We start from the raw sequence: 15472 nt of genomic DNA, 5'->3' as shown, positions 1-15472 counted from the left end.
AGAACCTTCCCCAGGGCTCCCGTGTGCCCAGCAGCCTCAGGGCCCTGGTATGCTAAGGTAGGGCAAAGCACAGAGGCCCTGAGGGGCCACAGCCAGGGCAGGATCTCAGCTGCCAGGCTGCGCAGAGGACAGATCTTGCGTGAGAGATGTTGTGGTGTCTGGGTGGGTGACATTCAGAAACCCATAGCTGGTTCATTTTTCCATCATTTATTTATTCATCTAATATGTGTTGAGCACCTGCAACCGTGCCAGGTACCATTGTGAGCTTTGGAGTTCCAGCCATGAAGAAGACAAGCATGGTCTCTACCTTGTTGAGTTTCACAGTTGAGGAGGGGCACAAAGAAGTGCTCCTTAGCATGGCCCTCAAGGCCCCCATAATCTGGCCAGCCACCTTCTCCACTGAGGGCACTTAACCCCCTGGCCCAGCCTTGGCTCACCTACCTCATGTGCTCATCCACAGCCTTGCCTCCTTCAGTGCCTCCCACGGCCCATTTGATCCAAAGTTCAGCTCACACCTCCTCCAGGAAGCCTGCCCTGACTAACTCAGGAGATAATGACCTGGAGGTTGGAGTGACTTGGTGTCAGCTCATGGTCCCCACTCGGGTTGCTGCTGTGCTGGGCCCCCACTCCACCCTTACTGGCTGTATGACTTGGGGCAAGCCCTTCTACCTCCCTCTCTGTCGCCCAGCCTATGAGAGCAGGGACTCAGTGCCTGCCCCAGGCGAGGGTTCCAGAACACCTTGGCTCGGCCTCGGCCCCCCTGGGCTCCCCTCTTGCCACCTCAGCCCTGGGCCGCCCTGTCTGCAGCCCCCTCCCGCCCCCCCGCCCCATGTAGTGGGGAAGAAGGCAGGGGCTAAGGGGAGTCCCCTTAGGCGGAGTCTACAGCTCCAGCTCAGGAATCACCCGTGGACGGGCCCAGCTCAAGTGTCCTGGAAACTGGGTGGGACCATGGGAGAGGGGGAGGCGCTGAAGAGAGGGTGTAACCAGGCTGCGGTGGCCCGACACCAGATCCCCCGTTGAGCCTGGTAGAGGTGGGGCGGGCAGGAACCTGAGCTGTAAAAGGACACTGGCAGCTGAAGAGGGAAATGGAGACGGTGCAGTAGGCGGAGCGGGGGTGTGCATATCTGTCCCACAAGTCTCTGAGCATCTGTGTTTGTGCGACTGCCTGTTGGTGTGTTTGTAGGTCTCTGCCTGTTGTGTGTGTGGCTATGTGTGAAGATCTGTGTGGTTGTGGACATGTTTGTTTTGTGTTGTCGCTTTTCCGAGTCTGGGGGGCTGTGTTAGTGGGTCCACACGTGCTGGTCGGTTGGCATTTATGTGCCTGTGTGTGTATATACACGTGTCTTTGGAGGTCTGTGCGTATTTCTATTTGCATTTGTGTGTCTTTTGTGTTGACAGTGTGTGCTTGGATGTGTGTGTGTGCCCCACCTCACCATGGCCAGGCTACGGTTAGGGTCCAGCCCAGTTGGCACATGTGGTTTGGTGACTCACCCCTAATGTTGGGGACCATGGACCAGCAGGTCCCTGCAGGCAGTCTGTGTGGCTCTAGAGGTGGGACTGTCACTGGGTCCTGAGTGGCTGGGTTTATAGCTGAGAAACAGTGTGTCCCCCACCCCCACGCCCAAGGCTGGGCCAGCTGGAGTCGCCTACACTTCTCATGGAGCCCCTGCCAGCCTGCGGACAGCCCCTGGGCCTGCCTCTCCAGACTGTGTGGGAACAGCCAGGCCCCAGGGCCAGCAGAGCTGCTCAACAGAACACACCAAGGAGCTGGGATGGAGGCAAGGTAGAGGGTGGGAGGTGCTGCTGGATGGCTGAGTCTGCCCCCACTTGCAGGGCTGGGCTGCAAGGTGCTAGGGAAGTATCCCATGTGCAGGGCTGCTGCTGCCTGTCTGCCCTATGTGACCTAGGGCAGCTCGGGCACACTCCGGGGTCCATGTCCTCAATAAAATAAGGGGCTGGTGCCAGCAGGACCACTGCGTACAGCTGTACAAATGCACCTGGCCGAGCAGACAAAAGACACTAGAGCCGGCCCAGATTCTGCCTGGCACCGCCCACAACTCGTTAGCCCATAAGGCTGTGCCCACCCAAGGTGTCCACCTGGGGGCACCTTGTTCTAATATTCTTGAATGGCATGCCCCACTCTAATGGCCTTGGCTGGAGGGAGGGAGCACCAGCCTTTGTGCCCAGCACCCGCCTCTTCCGGGGCCCAGGTGTCCATCTCCTTTAATCCATTCAATGTGAGACCCAGAAGGGCCCCAGCATCCTGCTCCTGCCTCCAGTTTATAGACCCCCCTCCCATTTTATAGACCAGGCCACTGAGGCCTAGAGAAGCATGAGACTTGACCCTCAGCCCACCCCCCGACCCACCTCTGCCTCCCTCTTCCTCCTGTCTGGGCTGCCCACCTGCCTGCCCGGCCTCCCCGGGTTTTCCCCCATCCACGCCTGTCTGAGAGCTTCCTCAGACAGGACAGGCCTTAGAAGGACCACTTCACAGAAGAGGAGGCTGAGTCTCGAGAGGCTCATGTGTGGTCTCACAGTGAGTCGAGGTGCTGGCCCTAGCCTCCAGCCTCTGCCCCTGTCCCATTGCCCTACCTCCCCCCTCACTTCCCTTCACCCCGGACAGTGTCTGGCACCCTCTACTTGCAGCTCTTTATTTCATTTGGAAAGTAGCTGGGGACTCCCAGTGGGGGGTGGGGTGGGGGCTGGAAACAGTAGCCTGGTTCCTGTTCTGTTGAGGTGGCAAACCTGTGGGGAACAGGAAGCAGGCCTGAGGGGCTCCGGAGTGGTTCTGTGCACCTGACCTCCCATCCACTCTGGGGGTAGGCCCCAGGGACAGGGCCTGCTTGACCCAGGGCTTGGAAGGCGGGGCTGGCCCACAATAGCCACCCCCACAGGTAGGGCAGCCGTGGGTGGGGGTCCCCAGGCCTCTTACCCAGTCCTCAGCTCAGCTGGGCGGGGTGAAGCGACTGCTGTGAGGCGTGTCTCGATAGAAGTGGTCTATGCTGGTCAGGGTTCTGCGCGGCAAGGAGGAGGTATGGATGAGGGTGGGACGGGGGCAGCCTCAAAGGGCTGCGAGGCCTGCACCTTCTCTCTGCTGTTCCTCCCTGCGTGGCTGGCAGCCAAGCCACAAACAGTCTTGCTTGCCAACTCTGGGCAGTTGTCGTATAAATATAAATTTTGTGGAATTGGATTGAGCACAAACGAATAACAAGCGAGGCGGGACCATAGTCCATTCATCTTTGGATCCCCCCCTCCACACACACGCAGCCTGGCGGGAGCTCTCAGGGAGCCAGGGAAGGTTTGCCAGAAGCCTGGGTCCGGGGGCAGGTGGGGAGGGAGAAAGGAGTAGTCTGCCCAGCCAAGAGAATGGAATTGGAAAAAGCAATGGACAAAGCCAGAGAGAAGAAAAGAGACAGGCAGACAGACAGAGACAGGGGAAGGGAATAGATGAAGCGGGCAGCAGGGAGGAGGCTCTGAAGGCAGCAAAGACTGAGGAGGAAGAGGAGGCCTGGGGGTGCTACCTTCCCACTTCGGGGTGCAGGCGCTGCAGGCTCTCCGTGGGGTTGGGGGTGGGCTCCATGTGGGTGACTGGCTGGTTGAGGGCATAGCCTCCCGGCTTCTGGGGCTGGATGCCACCTCGAGTCCAGCCTTCCCGGTCTAGACCCTTGGGAATATTCTCAAAGTACCTAAAGGGTGGAGGGGGCGGGTATATGGGCAGAGGTTGCCATGGTGGAGAGGCTCAATCTCACTGTCATCAAGCCCCCACATTGCCCACCCACTACTCCAGCTTGAGAAATCCATCCAGGCTATTTCCGCATCCGGTAGCCACAGCTGGTGCAGCAGACCAGGCCACAATGGTCTGTCTGGTAGAGCCCTCTTCAGCCTCCTAGCCAGCCTCCCTGCCTCAGTCCTTGTCCCCAGGAGGTATTTCAAAAGTGCACATCTGACCACTCCCTGGTGTGAAATCTTTAGGGGACCCTCCACCACACCACCAAGGAAATGTCCACAGTCATGGCCCCAAGGCGGCCACTACCCTCTCCAGCCCCTGCAGCCTCTCCAGCTGGCAGCCCCACAGCAGGAATCCTGGCTCCAGCAGTCCAAACTGTGCTCATGTCCCTCTGGCCTTCCTGCCTTGGCCATGCTGTGCCCTCTGCCTGGTACTCCCTAAGCCCCTGTCCACTTGGCTAACTCACTCAGGAAGCCTGGCCCGGCCCTGGCCCTGAGCAAGGTTCTCCTCCTTTGTGCCCCACACCCACCCCGGTAATTTCAATCATAAAGAACAAGGTGGTGCCTCCCTCCCCAGCCTGTGAGCATCTGGGGGAGCAAGAGAGACCCTGTCTTGTTCATTCCTCTCTAGGCATTCAGCTTCTCCTCCATCCCACCAGTATTCACTGAGCACTGGGCAGGTTCTGAGGATGCAAAGATGAGCTGGTCTTGGGCCTGCCTTGAGCTGATGAAGGGGAGTGCAGACAGATAAAGGCAGAAGTCAGTGATTATACCCCTGGAGGCTCCTAGCACCTGGCAGGGGCTCAGGAAACTCCAGACGGGAGGGGGTGGGACCCAGCAGAGATGGCTTAGGGTTGGGGGTCTGTTGGAGCTACAGGAGGAGGGCATTTGCCTAAGGAGGGGCAGGGGCATAGTTGTCTCCCAATGCCCAGAGGGAGCCTCTACCCCTTCCCTTTGTTGGAGTAGGAGCAGCCACAGAGCTGGAAGCCAACACTGAGTCCCAATCCCACATGGGCCCTGGGCCTCTGTGCCGCTCAGGCACACGTTTCTCCTCTCTGAGGCTCAGGTCCCCATTCCAAAGAGACGGGGTTCAGTTCAGAGGATAACCAAGGCCTTCCAGCAGGGCCTCTGTAATTGCCCATTCACTGGCTGTCCCCTCTGCCCAGAACACTCCCCCTTCACCAGTCCTCATGGCTGCCACTCTCACCTGTCCTCATGGCTGCCGCTCTCACCAGTCCTCATGGCTGCCGCCCTCACCTGTCTTCGTGGCTGCCGCCCTCACCTGTTCTCGTGGCTGCCGCCCTCACCTGTTCTCATGGCTGTCGCCCTCACCCGTCGTCATGGCTGCTGTGATCACATCTGCTCCATGGTCACCTTCTCAAGGTGGCCTACCCTGACCACCAACCAAACATTTCAACCCATGCCCCACGTCACCCCTCCTGGTCTCCGTCACTGGCTCAGTCTGTTCCATAGAGCTTACCACCTCCTAGCCCATGTGTATGGTCACTGACCGGCTGGTTATTGTGTATTCCTCCTCCCTCTGCCTGAATGTGAGCTCTGCAAGGGCAGAGATTTTCTTTCTATTCCCAGTGCCTAGAACAGTGGCTGACACCTAATTGGCGCTCAGTTAAAATCTGTTGAAAGAATGAATTCAGTGAGGTACCCTGGAGCAGAAGGAGCCCTGATGATGCAATGGTTAAGTAGTCAGCTGCTAACGGAAAGGTTGGTAGTTCGAACCCACCAGCCATGCTCCTGGAGAAAAGACTTGGCCATTTGCTACTGTGAAGATTTCAGCCTGGACCCCTATGGGGACAGGCCATCTAAGATACAGCTATTGGTCTCTACTCATCCAAAGCAAAAGAGAAAGAAGGAAACCAAAGACTCAAAGAAGAAACTAGTCTACAGGACTAATAGTCTACATGGACCACAGCCTCATCTACCCTGGGACCAGAAGAACTAGATGGTGCCCAGTTACCATTACTGACTGTTCTGATTAGGGCTGTGATACGGATCCTCATAGAATGGGAAAAAATGTGGAATAGAACTTCAAATTCTCAAAAAAATTCAGACTTACCGGACCAGTTGAGATTGGAAGACTCTCCAAGGCTATTGCCCTGAGACACTTCTTAAACCTTGAACTGAAACTAACCTTTCAGGTCACCTTTTAGCTAAATAATAGATTGGCCCACAAAATAAAGAATATCATCCATGAGTACTGTGCTCCTTTAAAAAGTCATCTATATGAGACCAAACTGTCGACATTTACCTTAAAACAAAGATGAGAAGGTAAGGGGATAGGGAAACTAGATTAATGGAAATGGAACAACCAGAATGGAAATGTAATGATAATGTTCATGCATTGTGAAGAATGTGACCAATGTCACTGAAGAATTTGTGTACCAACAGTTGAATGGGAACCTAAACTGCTGTTAAACCTTCACCGAAAACACAACAAAATATTATTTGAAACAAAAAACCCTATGTGGCTATTCTACTCTGTCCTACAGGGCCGCTATGGATGGAAATTGACTGGACGCCACACAGCGCTAGCAACATCACCCTGGAGCAGAGATGGGGAGAGAGGAGAGTGAGGAGATGGTCAGAGATGCGGAGGGTTACCTTGAAAGATCATGGAGTTGCCTGAGCAAGGAAGTACCTGGAATTTAATGCTGCCCCGGGAACAGCCCTTAACTAATGAGGTGGACGTAGGATATTTGTACCCCAGCTCTCTCAACCTTGGCAGGAATAATTCTGAGTTGTGTGTTTTGCATTGTTTTCTAGAGTCTTCTCAAGGGCCATCTGGCTTAATAACACCCGAGAATTGGTCGCCTTCCCTTCCCTGCCCCTCTTCCTGGCTCCCCCATGTCCCCAGTAAACTGCTGGCACTTGAATCCTTGGCTCAGGGTTGGCTTCTGGAGGAATCCACACTAAGACAGTTTGGCCTTCTCCACAAGGCTGTGAGCTTATTATATTATCTGTCCCAGCCTCAGCCTCCCTGTCTATAAAGTAGGTGCCAGCCTCACACCCCCAGGTTTGGGCAGAGAAGGGGGCTCACATCTGGTTATAGGTGGTCAGATACTGATTATCCATGTCGGGGTCATAGGAGCTCCGGACATAGCTGGGGTTGTTTAGGCTGAACCCTGTGGGCTCCTGCAGAAGAAGGATAGAGGGGGGTTGTCAGGCCAGGAGAGGGTGAGGGTTTTGGGGTGGGGGTTGGATACACCAGGCCTTACTTTTTTCCCCACAGTCTCCCGGCCAAGCATGGCGACATTGGTCTGTTGCATCCGCTGGGGTGGCTGGAATTGCCAGTGGCTCATGCTGCTGGGTTCCAGGCCGGGAGGGGGAGCCTGCAGGGGATAGAGCCACGAGAAGGTGGGTGAGAAGGCCAGGGTGGGACAGCAAGGAGGAGGGGAGGGCAGGCGGAAACACGCACAGCTGCAGCCCACCTCAGCCCCATTCTTCCTAGTCCTCCCTCCTCAAAAACTCAAACCAAACCAGTTGCCATCGAGTTGATTCCAACTCATGGTGACTCTATGTGTGTCAGAGCAGAACTGCACGCCATAGGGTACGGTTTTCAACGGCTGATCTCTTGGAAGTAGAGTGCCAGGCCTTTCTTCCAAGGCACCTCTGGGTAGACTTGAATTGTCCACCTTTTAGTTAGAAGCCCACTTCACTAGTTCAGAACAGATCTTTCACTTTCCAGCCCCCAGGACTTTAACCCTTTTCCTGGGAAGAACTTCCTCCCCATCTCCAAATATCCTAATTCTTCCCGTCATTCAATCCTGCCCAAATACCACATCTTCCAAGAAGCCTCCCTGACCCTTCGGCTCTGAGTACTCCCTTCTCTGAGGAAGTCCTTCACGGCCACTCACTCTGGGGTTCAGAATCTTTTCATTCACTCGGCTGAAGCCTGTCCCTCGCTCAGAGCCTCTGGTCAACCCAGGTAGGAACTCATCTCCCTGGAGGAGGCAAAGAGGCCACTGGTACAGCATACGGCCATCCCTCCCATCGCCCAGTCGGCTTCCCAGAGCTATGTCCTAATTCCACCCACAGGAGGACCTCCAGCCCAAGGGTGCCACCCAGGCCCTGGTCAGCCCCTTAGCCACCTCCCCCCGTCAGCTCAGCTCTGGCTTACACGAGAGTGGGTCATGGGAAGGAAGTCTGACTTAGTAACACTCCTGCCCGGGAGAAGAGTCTGGAAAAAAGGCCCATGGGGGCGTGTCAGACCAGCAGCTTGGCCAGACGGGCCTCTTACCCTCTTGTTCTAAGTAAAGTTGATTTTCCCCCACCCTCCTCTGCCTCCGGGCCCCCACTGCGGCTGGGTACAGAAGAGAAAAAATCAACCCCGCTGCCCTCTAGTTGACTCTGACTCATGGCGACGCCATGTGCTACAGAGTAGAGCTGAACTTCGTAGGGTTTCCAAGGCTGTAATCTTTACAGAAGCAGATTTCCAAGGCTTTTTCTGTGGCACCTCTGGGTGGGTTTGAACTGCCAACCTTTCAATTAATATTTGAGCAGAAACCATCTGTGCCACCTAGGGAGGACTCAGTGCAAATGGATATAATTGGGGTAACCAAGGAAAGGGAAGCGTTTGGGAAGAAAAAGGGAAAGACATGATAGAACCTGCAGGCCAGGGCTCTTGTCTAAACAGCTGAGTGACCTTGGCTATACCCCTTCTCCTCTTTGGGCCTTATTCTTCTCATCTGTTAAATGGGGGAGTTGGACCAAAACAGTACTTTCTATCCATGAGAACTCCTCTTTCAACTTGAGTTTGAACTAAGAAGCCCACCATTATTGAACACTTTCATCAAAGATTTTATAGAAGAATCCTGATTAAAAGGGGGAAATTTTCAGATTTCAAATTCTTGTGGAATCCAGACTTTCTGGATCCATGGAGGCTTATCCAACCCCAAGACTATTGCCCTGAGATAATCTTTAAACCTTAAACCAAAAATATTCCCAAAGTCTTCTTGAAACTAAACAATAGTTTAGCTTAATTAGTAAAGAACTTCTGCCTTGAACATTGTACTGTTTCAAAAAACTATCTATATGGGACCAAAACGACAACAGCAACTCAAAAGATTAGATAAGAAGCTTAGGGGGCAGTAATCAATGACACTGAATTGTACATGTAGAAATTGTTGAATTGGTATTTGTTCTACTGTGTATATTCTCAACAAAAACATAATAAATTGTTTTTTTTTTTTTAAGCCAGAAGACCCTAGACTGGAGGTATTTCAGTACCCTGAGATTCTAGGAGGGGCCTAGTCTGACTTACAGGGTCCCCAGGAAGGGTCTGGGAGGGCGGCTTGAAGACAATGGGGTTCTTGGTGGACTCTTCTGTGAAGCCAGTCTCCTCCTTGGCACCAATTGATGTCTTCTGCAAGAGATCTGCAAGACACAGTCCCCCATGCTGTCCCCAGGCCACCTTCCTTGCTTACCTGGACTTCAGGTGGGTGGGAAGTGACCTGAATCCAAGGATCTGGAGACCTGACCCACCAGGATCATGGGCCCCAGGAGAAGACTCCGGAGTCCAGGCCAGGAACAAGAGAGAAGGGTAGAAAGAAAGGCAAGGGCCAACAGGCCAGGAGAAGGTTGTGGATAGGAACCAATAAGTTTCCTTTGGGGGTCAGTAGCCCTAAGGCATAGAGGTCAGCTTGGGGGATGCCATTCTCCCAAGCTTTCCGTATGTCCTTCTTTCTTCCACAGGTATCTTCTTGGGCCTATACCAGCTCCAGGTCCCCCTGGGAGCCTGTCTTAGAGGTGGAGGGAGCAAGGAGGTGCAGTGGGAGGGAGGTGTGAGCTCAGGCATGGGCCTACCTGGCTGGTTGGAGGGCTCGTTGAGATACCTGGAGTTGTACTCAGATGTCATGAATCGAGGGCCCTGGAACACAGAGAGACAGGGTTATGGGGGACACAAGGGACACCAGGCCCCAGAGTGGGTTTGGTGGTGGTGGTAGCTCTTTGGCTGTCTGTGCTCTTAGCTGCCTTGCGCTTCTGCCATGAATCCCTCTCTGATCGCCATCACAGAGCCACAGAATCCCTCTCTGATTGCCATCACAGAGCCAGAAATTGCACCACAAGAGTACAGTTCTCCTGTGACAATGAATGTTAAGTCACCTACCACATTGAGCTTCTGGGAATTAACAACTGAACCCAGAACCCCCAGAACCTAGACCAGAAGAGGGTGGGTCTAAACAAGAGGAGAGGCTGATGGAAAAAAATGGACGCTCACTTCACAATTCACTGCCCTGGGTTTGGGGGTCTGGATGGGGCAGGTGAGAGAAGGGGGCTTGGGTGTTAAGTCATAAAATGCATGTAAGGAAGCCTGTGATGACCACTTTGATGCTCTTACGGAAATGTCAAATATCAAATCCTTTGCCCTCTCATTTTTCATGGTGTCCTGAGTTCACATTAAGTTGGCTCCTTGGGTGAGCCACTGTAGTGCCTGTCTGGCAGAGGGAGAAGGGGGCAAGCCAGTCCCTCTGCCCAGCCCACAGCCTGAGGCTTGGGCTGCCCACTCACGTGTCGGGCGTTCTCCCACTCCATGGAGCCCTTGCCCTGCTGCTGGTGGAGCAGTGGCACCTCCTTGGGCTCCAGCCCCGTGATGCTCTGGGCCCCGTGCTCCTGGGTGTCAAAATGGACCTTTTTGACCTGGAGGGAGGGAGCAGCCAATTACTCTCCAGGGGCAGGTGAGGGGTTGGCAGTCACTTCTGACCCTAATTCTGCTCTTGACCCCTACAGACTATCTTCACCGAAGCAAAATCCTGTCCTTCATCTGGTCAGAGCCCTGCAGCACTCACACAGCACTCAGGGTAGAATCCTACATCCTGACAATGGCCCTCAAGGACATGGGTGCCTCACCCATCTCCAGCCACTTGCCTTCTTGCTGTCCCTCCTCACATCAGAGGCACTCCTACCTCAGGGCCTTTGCACTTGCTGTTTTCACTGCTGGGAAAACCCTTCCCTTAGATAGCTGCATGACTGGCTTCCTAACTTCCCTCAAGTCTTTGTCAAGTGTCACCGTAGGAAGCTCTTTCCTGACCCTTCCAATGTGAAGTTGCAATGCTTCACTTCTGCTGCACCCCTACCTCTAAGCATCTGTCTCCTAGCGCTTATCACCTTCAAATGTTGAAGACCTGTTCAGACTACATCGGTTGAGTGAATGAATGAATATCTGTTCTGTTGATGATGACAGTGCTAAAGATGATGGCAGTAATGATGATAGAAATGAAGTGACAAAAGTAAGTGTAATGATGGTGATAGAATAATGGTGGTGGTGGTGAGGATGGTGATGCGGGCTTGGAGATGTAGATGGGATGGAACGGGGGTGGGATTGGGATGGGAAGGGAATGAGGATAGAGATGGAAATGGTAGAAATGATGGGACTGTGGGGTTCATGGTGGTGGTGATGGTGATGGTGACAGGGATAGAAATGGAGGGGAAGGGAGATGTTAGTGATAGTAGGGATGGGAATGAGGACAAAGGTGATAAAGGTGAGTGGATCCCCACATTGTGGCTCCTCCATGCCTAGTCATCTCAACCCCGACCAACTATTTATTTATTTTTTTTATTGTGCTTTAGATGAAGGTTTACAGAACAAACTAGCTTCTCATTAAACAGTTAGTACACATATTGTTTTATGACATTGGTTAACAACCCCATGACATGTCAACATTCTCCCTTCTTGACCTTGGGTTCCCTATTACCCTTTTCTGTCCCCTCCTGCCTTCTAGTCCCTGCCCCTGGGCTGGTGTGCCCCTTTAGTCTCATTTTGTTTTATGGGTCTGTCTAATCTCTGGCTGAAGGTTGAACCTCGGGAGTGACTTCATTACTGAGCTAAAAGGGTGTCCAGGGGCCATACATACTCTTGGGGTTTCTCCAGTTTCTGATAGGCCAGTAAGTCTGGTATTTTTTTGTGAGTTAGAATTTTGTCCTACATTTTTCTCCAGCTGTATCCAGGACCCTCTATTGTGATCCCTGTCAGAGCAGTCAGTGGTGGTAGCTGGGCATCATCTAGTTGTACTGGACTCAGCCTGGTGGAGGCTGTGGTAGGTGTGATCCATTAGTCCTTTGGACTAATCTTTCCCTTGTGTCTTTAGTTTTCTTCATTCTCCCTTGCTCCCAAAGGGCTGAGACCAGTGGAGTATCTCGGATGGCCCCTTACAGGCTTCTAAGACTCCCAAAGCTACTCAGCAAAGCAGAATGCAGAACTTTTTCTTTGTAAAGTATGTTATGTCAGTTGAGCTAGATGTTCCCTAGATCATGGTCCCTACAGCCCTCAGCCCAGCAATTCGGCCTGCAGGGAGTTTGGATGTACCCGACCAACTATTGGCAGTGCAGTCCCAGCTGTTCCCACCTACTAGTGTTTTCCCCCCTTTCTCGGCCCTGGCCCAGCACTGACCTCCTTGGTGGAGGGCCCTGTGTTGGCCTTCTCCCGCCCATAGCCAGAGCAGGTCTGGTGCATGTTCCAGGGCAGTGGGTCCTTGCCATCAGGCACCGCTAACGGGCGGTAACTCTGACTGGTCACTGTTTGGAGATTGTTCCGGACTTGTTCCCTGGGAGGTTGAGGGGACAGCAGGAGTTAGGACCACCAGAACCACCCACCTTTGTCCTGCGGTGGCTGCATTGGCTCTCCCCAGGAGCTTCCCTTCTCACGCAACTCTCCCCACAGAAACCTCAGGAATCTGCATGCCTTTGGGCACCGGGCCAGGTGCCATGTCCTGAGTCACCCCAGGTCCCAGACCTAGGCCAGGCCAAGCTCTGTGCCTCCAGGCCTCGGGGCCCATCCGTGGAGCCCAGACTTGTTCTAAGGAGATGTGATATGCCTGAGAGCTAAGGCCTAGCAGGGCAGGTACTGAGAAGAAGGAAGTTGTACAGACCGTACCCCATGGCTGGGCTGTCCAGGGCATTGAGATTGGCTTGATATGAGACCAGGGGCCGGTAATTGGACTTATAGCCTGTGCCTATGTGGCTGCCCATTCGAGGCTTGAACTCCTCCCGACCTGCCAGAGGGGAAATGGAAGACATGGGGGCCGTGGACCAGCAGAGCCAAGAAAGGAGAGGGCTCCCCAGACAGGAGCAGTGTCCCCCCAAGGGGTCTGGGGGTCCCTGTAATAGGGGAAGGCACAGATCCATGGGCAGGGATGAGTGTAAGAGGACCTGTAAAGCCCCGCCCTTCAGGATTGTGACAGCAGGAGACAGAGTCCATGACGGGGACAGGGTCAGAATCACAGAGATGGAATCAGAGTGACAGAATTCAGAAAGGGGCAGTGTAGTGGGACCAGGCTGATGGCACAGTTGTGGACAAGTCCTTGGGGGGCTCAGGGATAATTGACTCAGTGTGATGGGGTCACTCTCGGAGGAAGGGGCTCCACTCCTGTCCAGGGGCCTGGAGATGGTTCCTGCTCCCTAGTTGCCCTCACCGTAGGCCGTGGAGTAGCTGGTGGCGTAGAATTTCAGGGGGTCCGAGCAGCCCCCCGAACTCATCTTCACATGAGGGGAGACAACCCCTAGGGGGAGTTTCCCCATCATGTTGCTGTGGGGTGACCCCTGGGGGGCCTGGGAAGAAAGCACAAGGGGGTCATCAGCCCAGCCCTCCAAAGGGCTCAGCGCCTGCCCCAGGTCTCCACGGGGCCACCGCAGAGGTGAAAACTAACCCCCAATACTGCTGGCTCCTTCCCCAGGGCTGCTTCTCTGCACCTACACGCCAAACTGAGGAAAGAACTCACACCCGTCAACACTTAGGCCACATTTACGTGTGTCTCAGTTCATCTTCCTTACACCTTATTGTTAACTCTCCCTATCGGGTGGCTATGAGTTGGAATCGACTTGAGGTAACAGGTTTTTTTGTTTTTGTTTTTGTTTCTGTTATCCCATTTTGTAAGGAGTCCCTATAGGGTACAAATGGTTAAGACCTTCATTACTAGCCAAAAGGTTGGCAGTTCAAACCCACTGAGAGGTACCTCAGAAGATAGGCCTGGTATGAAAAGGACTGGTCAGCGGGGGGGAGAGAGATGCTGATGAAGAGTGAGCCAATTAAGTTAGGTGGACACTGGAGAGTGTGTTGGCAACTCTTGACTGGAGGGGGGATGGGAAGATAGAGAGAGAGGGAAGATGGCAAAATTGGCACGAAACGAGAGACGGAAAGGGCTGACTCAATAGGGGGAGAGCAAGTGGGAGAAGGGAGTAAGATGTATGTAAACCTACATGTGACAGACTGATTGGAATGGTAAATGTTCACTTGAAGCTTAATAAAAATTAATTAAAAAAAAAAAAAAGAAGATAGGCCTGGTGATCTGCTTCTACAAGGTCATAGCCTTGAAAGCCCTATGGAGCCGTTCTACTCTGTAACACATGGGGTAGCCATGAGTCAGAATCGACTCCATGGTAACTAACGACAACATCCCATGTGATTAAGGATTTGTTCACGGGAGGTGGCAGAGCCAGATTCGGACCCAGCGTACCTGACCTCTCAGCCTCTACATACCCTCCTCTCAGGGAAGGAGTGACAGGACAACCTCCTGCCAGGGGAACTCTTGGCCACCCCAGCTCAAACACTTACCCAAGCCCCAGGCCCCTGGTCTCTCCCTCAGCTCCCCAACCTTGCCCACTGCCTTCAGCTAGAAGCTGGCTCTGTGCTTTCCTGGGGGCCAACCGCAGCTGGCCCCACTCTCACCTGCCCTCTAGCGTAGCTCTGAGGCCCGGAGAGAGGCTGCAGGAGTCAGGAGCCAAGCCAGAAAAGCCAGGCCCTCCTGAAGGTGGCCCAGCTTGGAGAAACAGTGCGTTGCCTGGCAACCAGCACCTGGCAACAGCGTCCTCACACCTCTGAGGCCCTTCCAGGCCTGGCCTGGGGGCTAACTTGGCCAGAGGGGCGGAGGGATGCAGGAGCTGCCCAGGCAGGGCTCTCTCTGCCTCCTAAGGCTTTGCCTGTCCTCAGCCCCCCTCGACAGAGCCAGGAAGAGTTGCTGTCTGAGTGCCGTGAAATAAATGATAATCCCAAGCAATCACTCCAATTTATTGAGTTCCCACTTCTCACCAGACACTTTGTATCCTTTATCTCCAGTCCTCTGAGCAGCTCTTCCAGGTAGCGATTGGTATCCCTGTTTTTACAGGGGGAAATCAGGCTTAGACAAGCACAGTGACTCGACCGGCCAGCGATGGCACACTGGGAAAACAAGAGAGTCGGGATTCAAACGTAAGTGGGTCCAGACCCCACTTCATGCCTCCCGGTAAATTAACATTTACTATGTTTGCTAGGAGCCCTGGTGATGCAGTGGTTAAGAGCTTGGGTGCTAACCAAAAGTTCAGCAGTTTGAATCCACCAACTGCTCCTTGGAAACCCTGTGGGGCAGTTCTACTCTGTCCTATAGGGTCGCCATGTGTCGGAATTGACTTGGCAGTAACGGGTATGTTTGCCTAAGGATCCCGGGTGGTGCAGTGGTTAAAGCGATGCCCTGCTAAACGAAAGGTCGGTGGTTTGAAACCACCAGCAACTCAGCAGGAGAAAGATGTGGCAGTCTGCTTCTGTAGAGATTTACAGCCTTGGAAACCCTATGGGGTCACTATGAGTTGGAATTGACTCAACAGCGGTGGGTTTGGTTTTGGTTATGTTCTGTCCTGTAGGGTCGCTATGAGTCAGAATAGACTCATAGGCAACGAGTTTGATTTGGATTTAGGTTTTATGTTAGGCTAGAGCCAAATCTGTGGAAAGCCCTTTCATACACATTACCATAAATAACTCTCA

General features: G+C 53.6%; 1 protein-coding gene across 2 annotated transcripts; it reads right to left on the bottom strand.

Annotated features, from left to right (window-relative positions):
- Positions 1-473: 473 nt before the first annotated feature.
- PPP1R32 (protein phosphatase 1 regulatory subunit 32) lies at positions 474-14491 on the bottom strand. 2 transcript variants are annotated; one of them, XM_049889757.1, is made up of 14 exons: positions 14405-14491; positions 13152-13287; positions 12614-12731; positions 12131-12284; positions 10252-10380; positions 9547-9610; positions 9005-9117; positions 7862-7921; positions 7599-7685; positions 6960-7073; positions 6782-6876; positions 3522-3686; positions 2933-3014; positions 474-558 (listed from the first exon to the last, which is right to left on the bottom strand). In XM_049889757.1, exons 2-13 carry the CDS (start codon positions 13258-13260, stop codon positions 2945-2947), a joined length of 1278 nt encoding a protein of 425 aa, XP_049745714.1. In that variant the 5' UTR covers positions 13261-13287; positions 14405-14491; the 3' UTR covers positions 474-558; positions 2933-2944. The 2 variants fall into 2 exon arrangements, with proteins under 2 accessions (XP_049745714.1, XP_049745713.1); XM_049889756.1 differs by lacking the exon at positions 474-558 and adding an exon at positions 2653-2745.
- Positions 14492-15472: the final 981 nt, after the last annotated feature.

Source organism: Elephas maximus, chromosome 7 (genome assembly GCF_024166365.1).
Source record: "Elephas maximus indicus isolate mEleMax1 chromosome 7, mEleMax1 primary haplotype, whole genome shotgun sequence".
Classification (NCBI taxonomy): domain Eukaryota; kingdom Metazoa; phylum Chordata; class Mammalia; order Proboscidea; family Elephantidae; genus Elephas; species Elephas maximus.
The sequence above is the reverse complement of the archived record's forward strand: the minus strand, read 5'-3'. Positions and strand labels throughout refer to the sequence as shown.

Bases quoted from the DNA above. Each gene is read 5' to 3' on its own strand.
- PPP1R32 (XM_049889757.1), bottom strand. From the start codon at position 13,260: ATGATGGGGAAACTCCCCCTAGGGGTTGTCTCCCCTCATGTGAAGATG. The intron at 7,922-9,004 runs GTAAGTCAGACT...CCTTTTTTCCAG, and splicing joins AGACCCTTCCTGGGGACCCT to ACTCTTCTCCCGGGCAGGAG. The intron at 7,074-7,598 runs GTGAGTGGCCGT...TATCCCCTGCAG, and splicing joins AAAAGATTCTGAACCCCAGA to GCTCCCCCTCCCGGCCTGGA.